At 46.6% G+C, this 18,829-nt stretch overlaps 1 protein-coding gene across 1 annotated transcript; it reads left to right on the top strand.

Moving 5' to 3' along the window:
• The first annotated feature begins 4,992 nt into the window (after positions 1 to 4,992).
• YJU2 (YJU2 splicing factor homolog) lies at positions 4,993 to 17,396 on the top strand. Its single transcript, XM_033136687.1, has 8 exons — positions 4,993 to 5,142; positions 8,481 to 8,581; positions 9,739 to 9,883; positions 11,192 to 11,326; positions 11,477 to 11,658; positions 12,656 to 12,779; positions 14,222 to 14,384; positions 16,188 to 17,396. The coding sequence occupies exons 1-8, from the start codon at positions 5,119 to 5,121 to the stop codon at positions 16,307 to 16,309; spliced, it is 996 nt and encodes a 331-aa protein (XP_032992578.1). The 5' UTR covers positions 4,993 to 5,118; the 3' UTR covers positions 16,310 to 17,396.
• Positions 17,397 to 18,829: the final 1,433 nt, after the last annotated feature.

Here is an 18,829-nt window from a genome sequence, read left to right as displayed (position 1 = left end):
GTTTTTCAACCTTTTTTGGGCAAAGGCACACTTCTTTCATGAAAAAAATGACGAGGCACACCACCATTAGAAAATGTTAAAAAAATTAACTCTGTGCCTATATTGACTATATATAAAGTAATTCTCCCCTTCATGGATCACTGCCTTGTCGTGGCGAAGGGGCTTGAATTACTCAGGGAAGCTATGAGCTATGCCGTGCAGGGCCACCCAAGATGGACAGGTCATAGTGGAGAGTTTGGACCAAACGTGATCCACCTGGAGGAGGAACTGGCAACCCACTCCAGTATCCCTGCCAAGAAAACTCCATGGACAAAGACAACAGGCATATAAAAGTTATGACGCTGGAAGATGAGCCCCTCAGGTCGGAAGGCGTCCAACATGCTACTGGGGAAGAGTGGAGGACAAGTACAAGTAGATCCAGAGCTGATGAAGCGGCTGGGCCAAAGCCGAAAGGACGCTTGGTTGCGGATATGCCTGGAAGCGAAAGGAAAGTCCAATGCTGTAAAGAAAAGTATTGCATAGGAACCTGGAATGTAAGAACCATGAACCTTGGTAAGCTGGATGTGGTCAAAAATGAGATGGCAAGAATAAACATTGACATCCTAGGCATCAGTGAACTAAAATGGACGGGAATGGGCGAATTCAGTTCAGATGACTATCATATCTACTACTGCGGGCAGGTATCCCGTAAAAGAAATGGAGTGGCTCTCATAGTCAACAAAAGAGTGGCGAAAGCTGTACTGGGATGCAATTTCAAAAATGATAGATTGATCTCGATACGAATCCAAGGCAGTCCTTTTAACATCACAGTAATCCAAGTTTATGCACCAACTTCCAGTGCTGAAGAAACTGAAATTGACCAATTCTATGAAGACTTACAACACCTTATAGAAATGACACCAAAGAAGGATGTTCTTCTCATTATAGGGGATTGGAATGCTAAAGTAGGGAGTCAAGAGATAAAAGGAACAACTGGCAAGTTTGGCCTTGGAGTTCAAAATGAAGCAGGGCAAAGGCTAATAGAGTTCTGTCAAGAGAACAAGCTGGTCATCACAAACACTCTTTTCCAACAACACAAGAGACGACTCTACACATGGACATCACCAGATGGGCAACATCGAAATCAGATTGATTATATTCTCTGCAGCCAAAGATGGAGAAGCTCTATACACTCAGCAAAAACAAGACCTGGAGCTGACTGTGGCTCTGATCATCAGCTTCTTATAGCAAAATTCCAGCTTAAACTGAAGAAAGTAGGAAAAACCACTGGGCCAGTAAGATACAATCTAAATCAAATTCCTTATGAATACACAGTTGAAGTGAAAAACAGGTTTAAGGACTTAGATTTGGTGGATAGAGTGCCTGAAGAACTGTGGATGGAGGCTCGTAACATTATACAGGAGGCAGCAACGAAAACCATCCCAATGAAAAAGAAATGCAAGAAAGCAAAGTGGCTGTCCAATGAGGCCTTAAAAATAGCGGGGGAGAGAAGGCAAGCAAAATGCGAGGGAGATAGTGAAAGATACAGGAAATTGAATGCAGATTTCCAAAGAATAGCAAGGAGAGACAAGAGGGCCTTTCTAAACGAACAATGCAAAGAAATAGAGGAAAATAACAGAATGGGAAAAACCAGAGATCTGTTCAAGAAAATTGGAGATATGAAAGGAACATTTCGTACAAAGATTACCACAATTAAGGACAAAAGTGGAAAGGACCTAACAGAAGCAGAAGACATCAAGAAGAGGTGGCAAGAATACACAGAGGAACTATACCAGAAAGATATAGAGGTCTCATACACCCCAGGTAGTGTGGTTGCTGACCTTGAGCCAGACATCCTGGAGAGTGAAGTCAAATGGGCCTTAGAAAGCCTTGCTAACAACAAGGCCAGTGGAAGTGATGATATTCCAGCTGAACTATTTAAAATCCTAAAAGATGATGCTGTTAAGGTGCTACACTCAATATGCCAACAAGTTTGGAAAACTCAGCAGTGGCCAGAGGATTGGAGAAGATCAGTTTACATCCCAATCCCAAAGAAGGGCAGTGCCAAAGAATGCTCTAACTACCGCACAATTGCACTCATTTCACACGCTAGCAAGGTTATGCTTAAAATTCTACAAGGCAGGCTTAAGCAGTACGTGGACCGAGAACTCCCAGAAGTGCAAGCTGGATTTCGAAGGGGCAGAGGAACCAGAGACCAAATTGCAAACATGCGCTGGATTATGGAGAAAGCTAGAGAGTTCCAGAAAAACATCTACTTCTGCTTCATTGACTACGCAAAAGCATTTGACTGTGTCGACCACAGCAAACTATGGCAAGTTCTTAAAGAAATGGGAGTGCCTGATCACCTCATCCATCTCCTGAGAAATCTGTATGTGGGACAAGAAGCTACAGTTAGAACTGGATGTGGAATAACTGATTGGTTCAAAATTGGGAAAGGAGTACGACAAGGCTGTATATTGTCCCCCTGCTTATTTAACTTATATGCAGAATTCATCATGCGAAAGGCTGGGCTGGATGAATCCCAAACCGGAATTAAGATTGCCGGAAAAAATATCAACAACCTCAGATATGCTGATGATACAACCTTGATGGCAGAAAGTGAGGAGGAATTGAAGAACCTTTTAATGAGGGTGAAAGAGCAAAGCGCAAAATATGGTCTGAAGCTCAACATCAAAAAAACTAAGATCATGGCCACTGGTCCCATCACCTCCTGGCAAATAGAAGGGGAAGAAATGGAGGCAGTGAGAGATTTCACTTTCTTGGGTTCCATGATCACTGCAGATGGTGACAGCAGTCACGAAATTAGAAGACGCCTGCTTCTTGGGAGAAAAGCAATGACAAACCTAGACAGCATCTTAAAAAGCAAAGACATCACCTTGCCGACAAAGGTCCGTATAGTTAAAGCTATGGTTTTTCCAGTAGTAATGTACGGAAGTGAGAGCTGGACCATCAAGAAGGCTGATCGCCGAAGAATTGATGCTTTTGAATTATGGTGCTGGAGGAGACTCTTGAGAGTCCCATGGACTGCAAGAAGATCAAACCTATCCATTCTCAAGGAAATCGGCCCTGAGTGCTCACTAGAAGGACAGATCCTGAAGTTGAGGCTCCAGTACTTTGGCCACCTCATGAGAAGAGAAGACTCCTTAGAAAAGACCCTGATGTTGGGAAAGATTGAGGGCACAAGGAGAAGGGGACGACAGAGGATGAGATGGTTGGACAGTATTCTCAAAGCTGCTAACATGAGTTTGGCCAAACTGCGGGAGGCAGTGAAGGATAGGCGTGCCTGGCGTGCTCTGGTCCATGGGGTCACGAAGAGTCGGACACGACTGAACGACTGAACAACAACAAAGTAATTCTCTTGAATTTTTCAACTTTTCCCACGGCACACCAGGCAACATCTCGCGGCACACTAGTGTGCCGCGGAACAGTGGTTGAAAAACACTGCATTAGAGGCTAAAGCTCATAAAAGGTTAAATAGGGAAACTAAGCGGTTGAAATATAGTGATCTTTTAATGGAAGTTGATAACAAATTTAAATTAAAGTCTTATGAACAACTTAAAGATAATTTAAGTGATTGGTTGCAATACCAACAGATCAATGAAGTGTTTAAAACGGATAATAAAAACTTTGGTTTTCAATTAGAAAAATCCCATCTGGAAACAGAATTGTTGGATACCAAGATTAAAAATCTTTCCAAAATGTATAATTTATTGTTGGAATGGCATACAAAGGATGAACAAGTGAAATCTGTAATGATAGATTGGGCGAAGGATGTGGGGTACAAGATCATGTTAAAAGACTGGGAGAAAAAAAGGAATTAAGTTTACCGTGTGTACTGTTTTGAGAGAAAACATAATGAAGATGATATATAGATGGTATCTGACACCTGTGACACTTGCAAAAATGTATCGTACATCTGATAACAAATGTTGGAAGTGTAAAGAAAAAGAAGGGACCTTTTACCACATGCTTGGCAGGGGGTTGGACTGGATAGCCCTTGTGGTCTCTTCCAACTCTATGATTCTACGTGGTGGACGTGCCCCAGGATAAAGGAGTTCTGGGAAAAGATTTATAATGAGATGAAAAAAGTGCTGAAGGACACTTTTACTAAGAAACCAGAAGCCTTTCTACTGGGAATAGTAGAAGAAATACCCAAAAGAGACTTAACATTCTTTTTGTATGCCACAACCGCCATGAGGCTACTACTTGCCAAAAACTGGAAGAACCAGGAAATACCAACAATAGACGAATGGCAAATGAAGATGAGGGACATTATGTAACTCGCCGAACTGACTGGAAGACTCCGCGACCAGGGAGAAGAGACGGCTGAGGAAGATGGGAAGAAATTTAAAATTTATTTGAATAAATATTATAATATTTAGGGTCACCTTAGGAAGTAGCTATAGGTTTTTGCTAGATTCTCTTGAAATAGGTTAATTATATGTTTTAGAAGTATAACGGTTAGGATGTTAGTTTATAGAAACTGCTAGAGATTATCAAGGAAATGAAATTCAGATGGGGGGGGCCGAGGAAAGTCACCCAATAATGTGATGTAAGTTATGTATCTAAGAAGAACCTATTGTTCTTTTTCTTTTTTTCCCTTTTCCCTTTATCTCTTTTTATCTTTTGTATAAAATGTAGTATGATTCCAGTTACAGGTAGGTAGCCGTGTTGGTCTGCCATAGTCAAAACTTCTTCTTCTCCTCCTCCTCCTCCGGGGTCTTGTGTTCAGCCATCACCCTCAGGGGAAATGAACAAACTGTCCACCAAAGGACAGATCCGGAACCCGTTCGTGATATCGCCTCAGAACCCCTTGAGAAAGCAAGAAAACCACAAATGTTCGCAGAACCGCGCTCCCCCCCCCCGGAACCAAAACGTGCGGGGTCTCGTTGCCTGGACGGACGGCCTTTAAGAAGGAAAACGCATCGCACGCACGCTGTACGCTCTAGGAGGAAGAGATTCGGTGACCGGAGGCTTCGGGCTTCCTGACGGACCGACACCGGGAGCCAATCGGAAAGCGCCAGGAGCGCCGGCTGGAGAGGGCGCGCTTGCAGCCAATCGGAGGCGGGAAGAGGCGGGGCGGAGTGGAGAGATCCCAGCGACGGCTGAAGCGGCGAGATGTCGGAGAGGAAAGTGTTAAATGTTAGTGGAACGGGGGGAGGGGGGCTATGACGTCAGCGGTCAGTTATGGGGTCTACTTCACAAGGTTGTTGTTAAGATGAAACAATGGGGGTCCCCCCAAACCAGCCCCGATAAGTGAGGGTTGGCTTGAGGGGGTTAATATGGGGGGGGAGATCTGTGGGGTTGATCCAGGGGCCCCGAGAGGGATGTGGGGCTGGAAAGGAGGGGAGGGGAAGAGAGGGATGGGGGTCGAGGTCTGCCTCACACGCCCCTCAGGCGAGAGAGGGAGGGCAGAATCGGGCCCTTGTCTCCTGGGGGTCTGTGGGGAAGAAGGGGGCGCCCTTTATCATTGCAGGGAACTGGACCTGGGGTCCCTTCCAACTCTAGGATTACAGTGGTACCCTGGTTCTCAAACTTAATCCGTTCCAAAACCAAGGCGCGCTTTCCCCACCCCTGTTTCCCTTCTCCCATTGATCCATAAGACGAAAGCAGTAATCAATATACCGTACTATAAAATAAATAAGGCAGTATTGTATATGATTAAAATTATTTTTTTCTTTCCTGCACTGTTGACTGTCATTGTTTGGTTGGGGGGCTTTTATCCATTTCTGCAGTCACACAATCAATCAATCAGGAGCTGAACTGGGTTCCGCAAAGTCACAAAAACAAATTTACCAAAAAAAGCCGCAAAAACAAAAGCACCAAACTTAATCCATTCCAGAAGTCTGTTTGACTTGCAAAATGTTCAAAAACCAAGGCACAGCTTCTGATTGGCACAGGTGCCCCTGAAACCAATAGCCGACAGCTGCATCAGATGTTCGGCTTCCAAAAAACGTTCAAAAACCAGAATATTTACCAAAGGCATTTGAGAACCAAGGTACCACTGTACAGGTGAAACTCGAAAAATTAGAGTATCATGGAAAAGTCCATTTATGTAAGCAATTGTTTTCATTAGCTACTGGAGTTTAATATATGAAATAGACTCATGACATGCAAAGTGAGATACGTCAAACCTTTGTTTGTTATAATTGTGATGATTATGGCATGCAGCTGATGAAAACCCCAAAGTTGAAATTGTTAATTTGGGGTTCTCATCAGCTGTATGCCATAATCATCACAATTATAACAAATAAAGGCTTGACATATCTCGCTTTGCATGTCATGAGTCTATCTCATATATTAGTTTCACCTTTTAAGTTGAATTACTGAAAGAAATTTTCCACGATAATCTAATTTTTCGAGTTTCACCTGCATATGGTTCTGTGTTATTTGATAGAGAGACAAGTAGATAAAAGGCAGGAGGGATGAAGAGGAGAAGTCGGGGGGCACTGGGAAACAGCGGGGCTGGCAATCAGTTAATGGGGAGCCCCTGGTTGGGGTGGGGGAGAGAGGCCTACCTCGCAGGACTGGGGCTCTTTGATTAATTGATTGATTTGAATCTGGGTTGCTACTTCACTGGCTTTTCTGTGCTCATAAACCCAAGTTCGAACATTAGGAAAGAGCCCCCTTGAGACCCCAATGAGCCAGCCAGACAATGCTGGGTTATTAATTTCTATTTTATTTTATTTTTAAAATAAAATATATACCACTTGACTATAAGAACAAACAAACCTCAAAGCGGTTAACAAACAACAAAGCAGTAAAATTGACAGAAAAAACCACAACCCTAGGTTAAAATGTGTAGAAGTTAAAATACTAAAACAGATCCAGGTAACCTCCACTTTCTGTATGTCCTTATAGCATTTACATCTTGTTTCCCTAAGAGACCTGCTTCTTCCCACCCCCATTTTATATCATTTATTACACGGGTGGTGCTGTGGTCTAACCCACAGAGCCTAGGGCTTGCCGATCAGATAGTCGGCGGTTTGAATCCCCGCAATGATGGGGTGAGCTCCCGTTGTTCGGTCCCAGCTGCTGCCCACCTAGCAGTTTGAAAGCACGCCAAAGTGCAAGTAGATAAATAGGTACCGCTCCGGTGGGAAGGTAAACAGCGTTTCTGTGCGCTGCTCTGGTTCACCAGAAGCGGCTTAGTCATGCTGGCCCCATGACTCGGAAGCTGTCTGCAGACAAACGCCGGCTCCCTCAGCCTATAGAGCGAGATGAGCGCCACAACCCCAGAGTCGGACACAACTGGACCTAATGGTCAGGGGTACCTTTACCTTTACCTTTATTAATTCTTTTACATCACTCCTTTCCTCCAAGGAGCTCAAGATGGCATACTGATTTGCCCCCTCCCTCCGCACTTTATCCCCTGAGGAAGATTAGGGTGTTTGCATCAGCACTGTGTTACCAGCACAGAAATGACCTCTCCAAGGAAAAAGTGTAGGCTGTGTGTCTGGAGTTCCTGGGCTGGGTCCAAAGGAGAGCAGAGCAAGACGCTTGGCTGCAGGAGTTGGTGGGAGGAGGAGGAGTACAAGGCACAACCCAAGTGCCTAAGGGACTTGTGAATTTGTGTAGGGATTACTCCCGTGCCTTTTCTTCTCCTATGTCCCACAAGGCAGTAGAGCTTTAGAACCCGGCTTTTCCTCCAAGGTGGTCTCCCTTCCAGCAATTCCTGCCGGCCAGCTGGTGGCAGATGTATTGCTCTGCTTTCCTTTGGGCCACATCAGCAAGGCTGAGAGGGGGTCTTGTCATCTGGGCTGCCCAGGACCTCCAGACACACAGCCCAGGCTTGTGTCTGGAGGTCCTGGGTGCTGCTAACAAAGTTAGCAGACTCTTCAGCCATAGCAGGCGCTGTGATTCTCCAGCAGTTTGACTTCACCCCTGGAGGCGCACTTTATGATCTCTCAAGACAGGCGGATGTCAACACGTGTGACATCAGGTGCGAGGCAGGTAGAGAGGAGCTTTGAAGTGCACTCCCAGTTGGCAAGGGAAATCTGGCTTCCTCAACTCCCTTGCTCAGCCAACACCAGTGTTATCCATGGTGCTTTTGAAGACACCGTGTGGTCAACTGGTGAGCAGATTTCTCAAGCAGACCCAAAAAGGTTCACCACTCCTTGCTGCAAGAGAGAACAAAGAGCCCAAGTTCACTGCGTCAACTTCATGTCTGGGGAGCAAATTTCAGCCAGTCTCTTCAGGGCTGGGAAATTGGGATAGACATGGCCAGAAATAAATAAGGAGCTTGAAAAGCAAATTTGCCAGAGAAGCTTGCGGAATAGAGAAGTGGCTGGCCCTATCCCATTTGGGATGGAGGTAGTGCTAAGTTGCTTAGCAGGGGTTTTTTGTGCTACTGGAAAACAGATGTGATTTTGTGACCACCAGCTCCTGGGCACTGCCAAGGTTTGTAGTGGGCGCTGCCAAAGCCTGTCTGAGAACGATCTGCTCTGTTATCTGACCCATCTTTTTTCCTTGTGTCCTAGAAATACTACCCTCCAGACTTCGATCCATCTAAGATCCCCAAGCTTAAACTTCCAAAGGACAGGCAGTATGTGGTCCGACTGATGGCACCTTTCAACATGCGGTAAGGAAGAATGTTGCGCGAGACCCTTCCCCCCCCCCCCCCGAGAATTTTTGGGCCCTGAGTTAACATCGCCAGAGCTTTCTGTGTGAAATGATTTAGTTGTGTGGAAGGTGTTTGTTAGGATTTTAATATTGTTTGAGAAAGGTGAAAGGCACCTGGATCCTCAGGAATTTGTTGGTGATGTTTTCTGGGGATTTAAACCCATTCTCAGCTCTTGAACCTTTGTAAAGGTTCTTGGTTGGCTTGCCTTCTATTTCACCTTTCCTTGTATCCAACTATTTGATTAAAAATTTAACAGCCGTTTTAAGCAGCTAGTCCCCATCCTGAGGCCTCGGAACAAGGGGGAGAAAACAGATATCGAAAAGTAAGTTACTGGTTGACATAGATGTTCTTATTATACTCTTTTCTCAGTCATTGTAAAAGAGGGAAATAGGAGTCTCCTGAGCATGCTTAACAAACTGCAGCCCCCAAGATGATTTGGGGTGAAGCCATGGCTCTTAAAGTGCTGTCGCATAAAGGTGGAACTAAGCTATGCATCCTTAAAGGAAAAAAATAAAAATGCTTTATTATTTACAATAATAAACCCAAGAAGTTCAAAACCCAAAAAGATTTCATTTGAGATATAATAACGAAGAAGGAAGAACCAAATGTGAACATGAGAACTGAGATTACAGTTTCTGGTCTAACAACAACAACAACAACAACAACAATTTATTACTTATACCCCACCCATCTGGTCGGGCCTTCCCAGCCACTCTGGGTGGCTTCCAACAGGATATTAAAAACACAATAAAACATCGGACATTACAAACTTCCCTAAACAAGGAAGTAATACAGGGTTATAACACTCACAGCAATCTCTGCAGATTTATGTTTTCTTGTACCTTATTATGTCAATACATATACAGTATGCATTTTTCAGTGAAAACATTGCCAAGCTCTCTTCTTTCCCTTACTCTTACCATACTTGTATGTTTAACCATATTTACAATACAGTATCCTAGACAATATCTATTCCTCCAAAGCTGGCATTCTTAATTTTTTTGCCCCCAATATTAAGTAATAGTCATCCTAGCATCTTGTTCTCCTACTGGCCACCCAGATGCCCCAGTGAGGAGTCATTGATATAAGAAGAAGCAACTGTTTAAACTGTCTAGGTGCAAGACCTGTGGCGAGTACATCTACAAAGGAAAGAAGTTCAACGCCCGGAAGGAGACAGTCCAGAATGAGTCTTACCTGGGGCTTCCCATCTTCCGGTTTTATATCAAATGCACCCGCTGCCTTGCAGAAATCACCTTCAAGGTATGAGTTGTCTTCATCCTTCTTTTTCCCCCAGTGCAGCTGAAAAACAAATAATGGAAATACACCATTTGATGCATCAATGCAATAGCAAATTGGAAACACCAGTCAGTGGGAAAGCATTCTGCACTAACTGCAGGTTCTGGGTCATGCACAAGGGAACCCCCAAATTGAGTGGCCTTGCAGTGATCCAGCCTTGAGGTAACCAGAGCATGATGGAGGAGAAAGTCCTTGTCCTTGAGGTGTGTTGATCATGCGTTCCTTAGCACAGGATAATTGCAGGTCTCTCCCCACATATGCAGGGGTTACATTCTGGGCTCCTGCAGATAAGCAAGCACCCTCTAAACACCCTCTCTGCTGCTCTCTCTCCAATCTGGGCCAAAAATACTGTATCCAGAAATTGTGGATAGTTAGAATTGAAGCTCTGGGGCCTGCAGGAGGCTGGAGGCAGGGAGGCTGAGTGGTTTAAACAAAGCCCCACTGTGTCTCCAGACTTTTTGTGGCTTCCTCCACCCTCACTGACATTCTCTTCGGGCTCTGGGGGGGGGTCTCCTTGCAAGCCACGTGGACTCTCCAGCTCTCTCCTGCCATTTCCAGCTTTGAATCAAATTATTTATTTCCCTGTACTGCTTGTATAAGCGGTTGCGTGTGAGTCTATCGCGTGTAAGTGGAGGGACACCCGTACAAGAGAATTGCCATTTGAAGGCTTTGTGATTCTGCCTCCCTGCTATGCATCCTAAATAAATTGGCAGGGTTTGATTATTTGTGTTCCTTTAGCTAAGCATGGCTCAAGACAGCTTGGGCAAATAAAGTTTTTTGTTTAGTAAGAACGTAACAAGAGTCCTGCTGGACTCTTGTTGATGAGGGACAAAGGTCCCTCATCTAGTCCAGTGTTTTTCAACCACTGTTCCGCGGCACACTAGTGTGCCGCGAGATGTTGCCTGGTGTGCCGTGGGAAAATTACTTTATATATAGTCAATATAGGCACAGAGTTAATTTTTTTAACATTTTCTAATGGTGGTGTGCCTCGTGATTTTTTTCCTGAAACAAGTGTGCCTTTGCCCCCAAAAGGTTGAAAAACACTGATCTAGTCCAGCGTGTTTCTTTCCCCAGTGGACAAACGGGTGAGGGCTGGAAAACCAGAGCCTCTCCTGCTGCAAGGAACGAAGCAGCAGCTGCTGGATCAGGCTTAGCCCAGCATGCTGTCCTCACTGGCCAAGTGTGCGCTCATGACTAGCAGCCGTGCACAGGCCAGGAGCAACTCATCCTCCCACTGAAATAGCTCCCTCTTGCTTCCTGTGTCCCCGTCAGACAGACCCCGAGAACACGGACTATGCCATGGAGCATGGGGCCACGCGGAACTTCCAGGCCGAGAAGCTACTGGAGGAAGAGGAGAAGCGCCTGCAGAAAGAGAGAGAGGATGAAGAGCTGAACAACCCAATGAAGGTATTTCCCACCAGTCCCATGAGGGAAACCTTCCCTGTTCATTAATTGCTGTAGGTTGCTTTGAGTTAATTTGGTTAAACTAGTTAGTTTAATTGACAATAACAATGAATAACAAAGTAATAAAACATATGTTCCTGGTTTACCCCTAAGGTTTTGGAAAACAGGACCAAGGACTCCAAGCTGGAGATGGAAGTTCTGGAGAACCTCCAGGAGCTGAAGGAGCTGAACCAGCGCCAGGCCCATGTGGACTTTGAGTCCATGCTGCAGCAGTACAAAGACTATGAGGAGCAGCAGAAAGAGCGGGAGCTGGAGGAGGACGAGCAGGAGACCAAGTGAGAGCCAGGGCTGCCTCACATCACTTCCTGTTGCAGAGGACACACCAAAACCGGGGGGGGGGGGCGTATGCTAGTGCTGACAGTGGTGTGTGAATGTTTTATTGCTAACTAGGGGCTGCTCCCCCTGCTTGCTTTGCTTGCCTAACCCTCTCCTTCCCCTTAGAGAAGCATGAGGATGAGGGTGTTTATTTATACCTTGCCCATTGGCTGGGTTTCCCCAGTCACTCTGGATGGCTTACAGCATATATAAAAACTTAATAAAACTGTCGTCCCGCCCCTCCGCCCCCCGCTTATCATTTTCCCTGCCAGGCCTGCCCTCATGTTGGTGGTGCAGATGAGAAGGGCAGGGAGAACTGCAGAAAGCTTAGACCTTCTCATGCCGTCACTGGCCATCTTGCCACCTCTTCTGGCCATCTTGTTCCTTCCTGTGCTGCTCCTCCTGACGGAACAGCTCTTCCTCCTAATTTGCTGGGTGGCAGCAGCAGAAGGAGCAGGTCCCTGAGCTGGCTCAGGAGGAGGAAGGTGGCTGATAGTAGCACCAGCCAGTTGTGTTGCTGGTCAGCTAGACAAACTGGATCCTGGAGGCAGGGGCCCTGGCGCTGGGAGACTGAGGAGCCGGTGGAGTTTGTGGACAGCTGCAGCCCACCTGCAGCTTGCCTGGTCTTCCTATCCACTCCTTCTTGCCTGGTCTTCCTATCCACTGCTTCTTGTCACACTGTCGTTCTGGGAGTTGAGACCCAAGTTTGGGAAACCCTGCTGTAGCTCATCGTGCCACCTGCCTGTGGCCGACTAGCTAGCAGCATATCTACATTTTACATGTTTATTACATAGTAAAATTTAGAATTGCTTTCCACCCCCTACTCCCTGAACCCTGGTTTCCTCTGACAAAATCTTTCCCTTAGAGCAGCTAGCAGAAATCTGAAATTTGACTTGGGCACAATGAGCTAACCTGCCACATTCCTGTGTTCTGCCTGCTTATATGTCCCCCTGCCAGAACTATGCTGGAACAAGCTCAGAGCAGGAGGCTGCTACAAGACTCTGATTCAGAGGGTGAGGACTCTGCTTCACGTCCTGCTAAGCCGTTTGCAAAAGCGAAGCCTACAGACATCCTGCAAGAGGTATTGTGCGGAGAGGACTGTCCCACCGCAGACAGGTGCATCCCTGAGATGCCAGCTGCCTTGAGAGACGTACCCCCACCCCCACCCCCTGAGCCCCAGGTCATTGGTCATGTCTCAATTGCATTGCTAGTGATGAGTTCAAACTTGGCACCCTCTGCCTGCCCACACCTTGCAAAAGGGAATTCCATTGGAACGTTGGGGAATCCCTTCCCAAGCTCGGGCATCACCTTGATTTTAGGGTGTGTTTACAGCAGCAGGAGGAAAACGGCTAGATCATGACTGTTGAGGCAGATGCAGCCAGAATAGTGTGGATTGCTGAACAATAGCTACAACTTTATGCGTGGTCTGGATGCTCCACCTGGTGGAAAATACTGCAGCTGGAGTGTTGTTGGGGACAGACTCAGGTGCTCAAAAGCTTACACTGGCTACCCCTTTGCTATCAGGCCAGGTGGAAGGTTCTTGTGTGAATTTACGAGGCCTTTAACAATTTGGGTCTAGGGTGCCTCAAGGTGTGCCTCATCTCTTGCATCCCTACTTGATCACTGAAGTCTTTTGGGAAGACTGTGTTAGTGGTCTCCCTTGACACAGATGCTTGGCTTGGATCCACCAGGAGCCCAGGCATCCATAACACATAAAAAGAAACCCACAAGTAGGATCCGAGCTCAAGAGCACTCGCCAGTGTGGTGTAGTGGTTAAGAGCGGTAGACTCGTAATCTGGGGAACCAGGTTCGCTTCCCCGCTCCTCCACATGCAGCTGCTGGGTGACATTGGGCTAGTCACACTTCTCTGAAGTCTCTCAGCCCCACTCACCTCACAGAGTGTTTGTTGTGGGGGAGGAAGGGAAAGGAGAATGTTAGCCGCTTTGAGACTCCTTCGGGTAGTGAATAGTGGGATATCAAATCCAAACTCTTCTCTTCTTCCTCTGTTGCCATTTCCAGCAATGGGTTCTGTATTTGGGGCCTAGTCTTATGGGAACTTCCACTTGAGGTTTTTGAACTCCCAGCACTTGCTGAAGGCTTTTTCATTCCATCAGGAACTTCAGTCACATTCAGATTTTATAGTTTTCATTTTTAATCTTATTGCATTGGGCATCTGGTACAGTGCTTAGAGGCACCTGTGACAAAACAGTATTGAATTGTCGAAATAAATAAATGAACTCCCATCATTGGCTGTGCTTGCTGGGGGTGTTGGGAGTTGTAGTTCAGCGATACCTGGCAGAGTAGAGGGTCCCCTGCACCTGGTGCATTCAGTGATTCCCTGGGTGGAAGAAAACAAAGATGACTTACTATAAATGCATAATTTTAAAGTTTATCTTTGTGCAAGCCACAATTGCGGAGCTGAGCAGATAGGTTACTGAAGTTGTTAGCCTTTTAACCCCCAGCATGCAACACAAAATCTTATTGTGCTCCCCTGTCCCATCCCGCCCCCCGGCCTCATCTCAGGACTCTGAGCCTCAAGCAAAGAAGCTGAAGGTGGAGAGCTGGGAGAGGAGCATCGGGAAACTCTCAAGCAAGGTCAAACTGTCTGGGCTGGTGACTGCCAAGAGGAAGCCAGTTAGTAGTGCGGCCAATGGAGCAGACAGTGGAGATGCACCGCCAGGCACAGGTAATGGAGGGGGTGGAGAGTTTAAAAGTATTTCTCTCTCTCCTCTCTCTCTTTCACATAAAACACGCACAAGCAGCCATGTCAACTAGTTCCTTTATTAGGCTGACCCAAGTGTTACAAAATAGTGGGCAAGGTTTTTGGGTTCTCTTTCATCAGACTTGATGGTAAACTAAGCCAATTTCTAGGGAGTAAAGTGGGAATAATTGACTGATGTCAAAACCCTAAGACCCTGCATTTCATCACAGTCGTGGGAGGAAGCCGCAGAAGCTCAGATAAACCTCTGTTAGCTGCTTTACAGGTTTTACATTGCCCCAAAGACTAATGGGTTGACTTCCCCCATGGTCACAGCCTTGCTCTAAATCAGGGATGATGATGATGATGATAATAATAATAATAATAGTAACTTTATTATTTGTACCCCACCCACCTGGCTGGGTTGCCCCAGCCACTCAAGGCAGCTTCCAACAAATATAAAAGCATAACAAAACATCAAACATTAAAAACTTCCCAAGACAGGGTTGCCTTCCGATGTCTTCTAAAAGTCATTTAGTTGTTTGTCTCCTTGACATCTGATGGGAGGGTGCTCCACAGGGCGGGCACCACTACCAAGATGGGCCTCTGCCTGGTTCCCTGTAACTTCTTTTCTCGCAGTGAAGGGAACCCCCAGAAGACCCTCAGAGGCTGAACGATGGGGGTGGAGATGCTCCTTCAGGTATACAGGGCCAAAGCCATTTAGCGCCACTGCCACGTGTTCGGAAATGTACTGGGATCAATGTAGATCCCTTTATGACTGGGGTTATATGGTCCCATCAGCCACTCCCAGTCACCAGTCTGTCAGCTGCTTTCTGGATTAGTTGTTGTTTCCGAGTCGCCTTCCAAGGTAGCCCCACGTAGAGCGCGTGGCCGTAGTCTTACATGGCTTTCCAGGTAAGAATGCAAGCGTCTGCTAGATCAGTCCAGTGGCCCATCTAGTCCAGCCTCATGAACATCACAGTGGCCCCCAGATTCCCAAAGGGAAACACGCAAGCAGGATTTGAGCTCAGGTGTCCTGTCCCCAGCTGTGGTTTATAGCAGCTGGTATTCAGAAGCATTGCTGCCTCTGACTCTGGAAGTGTGTGGCTAGTCTGTGTGGCTAGTAGCCGTTGATATTCATAAATTAGTCTAAGCCCCTTTTAAAGCCACCCAACTTGGTAGCCTTCACTGCCATCTTGTGAGAGTGAGTTCCCTAGTTCAGCTCTGCGCTGCGCAAAGAAGCCCTTCCTTTAGCTGTCCTGAATCTTCCAATATTCAGCTTCATTGGGTGTCCTTGAGTTCCAATATTAGAAGAGAGGGGGGAACTGTTTCTCTGCCTGTTTTCTCCATGCCTTGCATAATTTAATACATGTCTACCACATCTCCTCTTTCTCGCCTTTTTGTGAACCTACAAAATCCCAAATGCTACAACCTTTCCTTCCAGGAGAGTTGCTCCATCTCCTTTATATCTTTGGTGACCCAATTCGGAAGCTTTTCAAATTCTACAACCTCCTTTCTGAGGATACCGGAACTGTACACAGTATTCCCAAGGTGGTTGCACCATAGATTTGATAATGGCATCATGATGCTGGCAGTTCTCGTTTCCTGTTGCTGAACTGCAGCTCCCACCATCCCTGGCTATTGAGCATGCTGGCTGTTGGAGCTGCTGGAAGTTGGAGTCCAGCAGCATGTGGAGGATCCCCTTCCCTGATCTAGAATATACTTTGAGGTCTCTGCCTCCTCAGCTTGTGCAAAACGTCAAACCTTTGCTTCTGTTTTGGCTGTTTCTAGGTGCCGGGAATACAAGCAGCACCTCTGGGGGCGCCTCTCTGGCTTCTGTCCTCAAAGCAGGAGCTTCCTCCCTCAGCCTTCTGGGAGCCTATTCTGACAGCGAGGACAGCAAGAGCGACTGAGCGCCACAGTAGAGTGACACCCCCCAAGCTTCACACAATACTTCCCTGGTAGTTGGTCTCCCTGCAAGGTGGTATCTCGTCCACCCGCACACCAAATACCTGCAGATGGTTTTTTTCTCTATGGAACCTTTCCCCACCAGCTGCAACATTTGCCTTGAGCTGCTCCTCCCGATGTGACTTGGGCATCCACTAACGGGTCTCCTTTCTGCCACCTCCAGCCAACCTGACAGGCCAGCCTCCTCCTGGATTCCTATGGTGGTTTGGTACAGAGAAAGCAAAGCTTGAAGGGCCCTCTGCAGAGCCAGCCCCCAGAGAGAGCTGAAGCCCCAGGCCAGGCCAGGGAAGTTCCCTCTCTGGTCTTCTCTGCTGCCCTCCTTTACAAGACCACTCGGTATAGCTGGTTCATTCCAGAGGAGCAGGACCCCGAATGCAAGGGGGGCAGCTAGTGAACAGCCAAAATGAGGGGAAATAGGACCTCCACGACCTCAACCAGCACAAGAAGTGGGGGCCCGTTGCTTTGTTTACCCAGTTGAAGGTCCTCCAAGTTGACACAGCCACGTTCCGTCCCCTGCTCTCTATTGGACATTTCCAATAACCAGAAGCCTAGCAAAGTGTGTCGGTGTCATCCATCCACCATTTTGAATTTGACAATGAAAGAAGAACAGCCTGTTGTCATACCCACAAACACAGATAGATGTCTGCCATTTTGATAACAACTTGGAAGGAAATGGGGGGGGGGCTTACCATATTTGTTCATGCTAATCGGTTTGCATGTGGACATGAGATTGGACATGAGATTAAGCACAGACTGGACATGAGATTAAGCACACCTTGTGTGCTCAGGTATTATTCATCGTAAGTAGCAGCTACTCAAGGGTTCAAGTCATTCTAGATGGGGGTTGCAGGAGGCAAAGGTTAAGTCTTTTTTCCCCTTCCTGAAAACCAAGTTATGTGCTTAACCTCAGGTGGATTGTTTTGTCCTCATCTCCCAAAGTCCTGGGGCTTGTTTAGTAGAATATCCACCCTTGTCTGCCTGCATCAGTCAAGCTGCATCAGTGTAACTTAATAAAAGATACAGGTGAAAGTGTGTTCTGTTCCCCCCTTATTAGAGGTTACCACCCACACACTTCTGCTGCGCTTCTCTGCTTGTGTGGTGGCACCTCGGTAAAACCACTTCTTACTGCTTGTAGCAGAGTTTTCCCCGGAGGCAGAGGACAAGAACAGGAGTCATACTCAAATTCAGAGTCAGGAGCTTCTTTATCGCTTGACTGGTTGCACAGGCATTTCTGTTCCTATTATACTCTCAGTCCAGTAATTAACAATCCTGACACAGCAAAACTCACAGTACCAGCAGCACACATTGTCTTACTTCCAACCTTGTTGTCCGTGAGCGTGCTGACGGCGTGTGTGTGTGCTTTCCTCGTGCGGAAATTGCAGCCTGCAGCTTCCTTTATTTGCATCTCCCGCTGACACCAATCAAGCCTAGAGCGCCACTCCTACACACTAAAGAAAATTCTGGAACCCTCTAAAGTTCCAGGAACTTTTATCTGTTTCCTAAAGAATGTTTTCCTGACACTCCTGCACCTTGAATTATATCTTCTTGCATCCTCATGCCCAGTGTTGCTTGGAAATTCTAAGAAACCAAAACATCAGGCTTGAAAATTCAGTCCACCATTTTGATTCAAAATGACGTCCAGTTGTATGAAAGCACAGAAGAAACCTGCTCCTTGATCTCAGGAACAATCATGCATCTCAATTATGGCATCTCATCCTCTGGAACCATCATGCAAAATTTGGTTAAAGTCAGTGCAGTTTTAATTCAAAATGGGATCCAATTATACCCAACTTGTGCGAAGTTGTGCTAACTTAAGAGGTGTCCAAATGTAGAGTGAATACTAGTGTATTTAATTTCATAGATCATAACATTTTGACATGGTGGTCCGAAACTACACAACTTTTCCAGCTTCTTGGGTTGCAAAGGAGTTGGGATGTTTTCAGGCTGGTCTCTGTAAGGGAAATGGTGTTGAAAGCTTGGGGTTGAATTCACCAGCCCAAGAACAGCAGTAGCACAGGGCTGAAGACCAGAAACGGGTCCCGGGGTAAGAGAGCAACCAGAGGCAAGGCAGGCACAGATTACGCAACGGAGTGCAAGAGATCCTGAGCACTAGGTAGGTGGGGAGGCGACTTCAGGGTCCAAGGTCATTTTGCAGAAGTTTAAAGGACGCTGTGGTCTAAACCACAGCCTAGGGCTTGCCGATCAGAAGGACGGCGGTTCGAATCCCTGTGGCAGGGTGAGCTCCCATTCTGTCCCAGCTCCTGCCAACCTAGCAGTTCGAAAGCACGTCAAAGTGCAAGTAGATAAATAGGTACTGCTCTGGCGGGCAGGTAAATGGCATCACCGTGCGCTGCTCTGGTTCGCCAGAAGCGGCTTAGTCATGTTGCCACATGACCCGGAAGCTGTACGCCGGCTCCCTCATCCAATAAAGCGAGATGAGCGCCAATAACAGTCAGGGGTCCCTT

Source organism: Lacerta agilis, chromosome 18, assembly GCF_009819535.1.
Source record: "Lacerta agilis isolate rLacAgi1 chromosome 18, rLacAgi1.pri, whole genome shotgun sequence".
In the NCBI taxonomy this organism is placed as follows: Eukaryota; Metazoa; Chordata; class Lepidosauria; order Squamata; family Lacertidae; genus Lacerta; species Lacerta agilis.
This window is presented reverse-complemented; position numbering and strand designations above follow the sequence as displayed.

Bases quoted from the DNA above. Each gene is read 5' to 3' on its own strand.
- YJU2 (XM_033136687.1), top strand. From the start codon at position 5,119: ATGTCGGAGAGGAAAGTGTTAAAT. The intron at 5,143-8,480 runs GTTAGTGGAACG...CTTGTGTCCTAG, and splicing joins CGGAGAGGAAAGTGTTAAAT to AAATACTACCCTCCAGACTT. The intron at 9,884-11,191 runs GTATGAGTTGTC...TGTCCCCGTCAG, and splicing joins TTGCAGAAATCACCTTCAAG to ACAGACCCCGAGAACACGGA.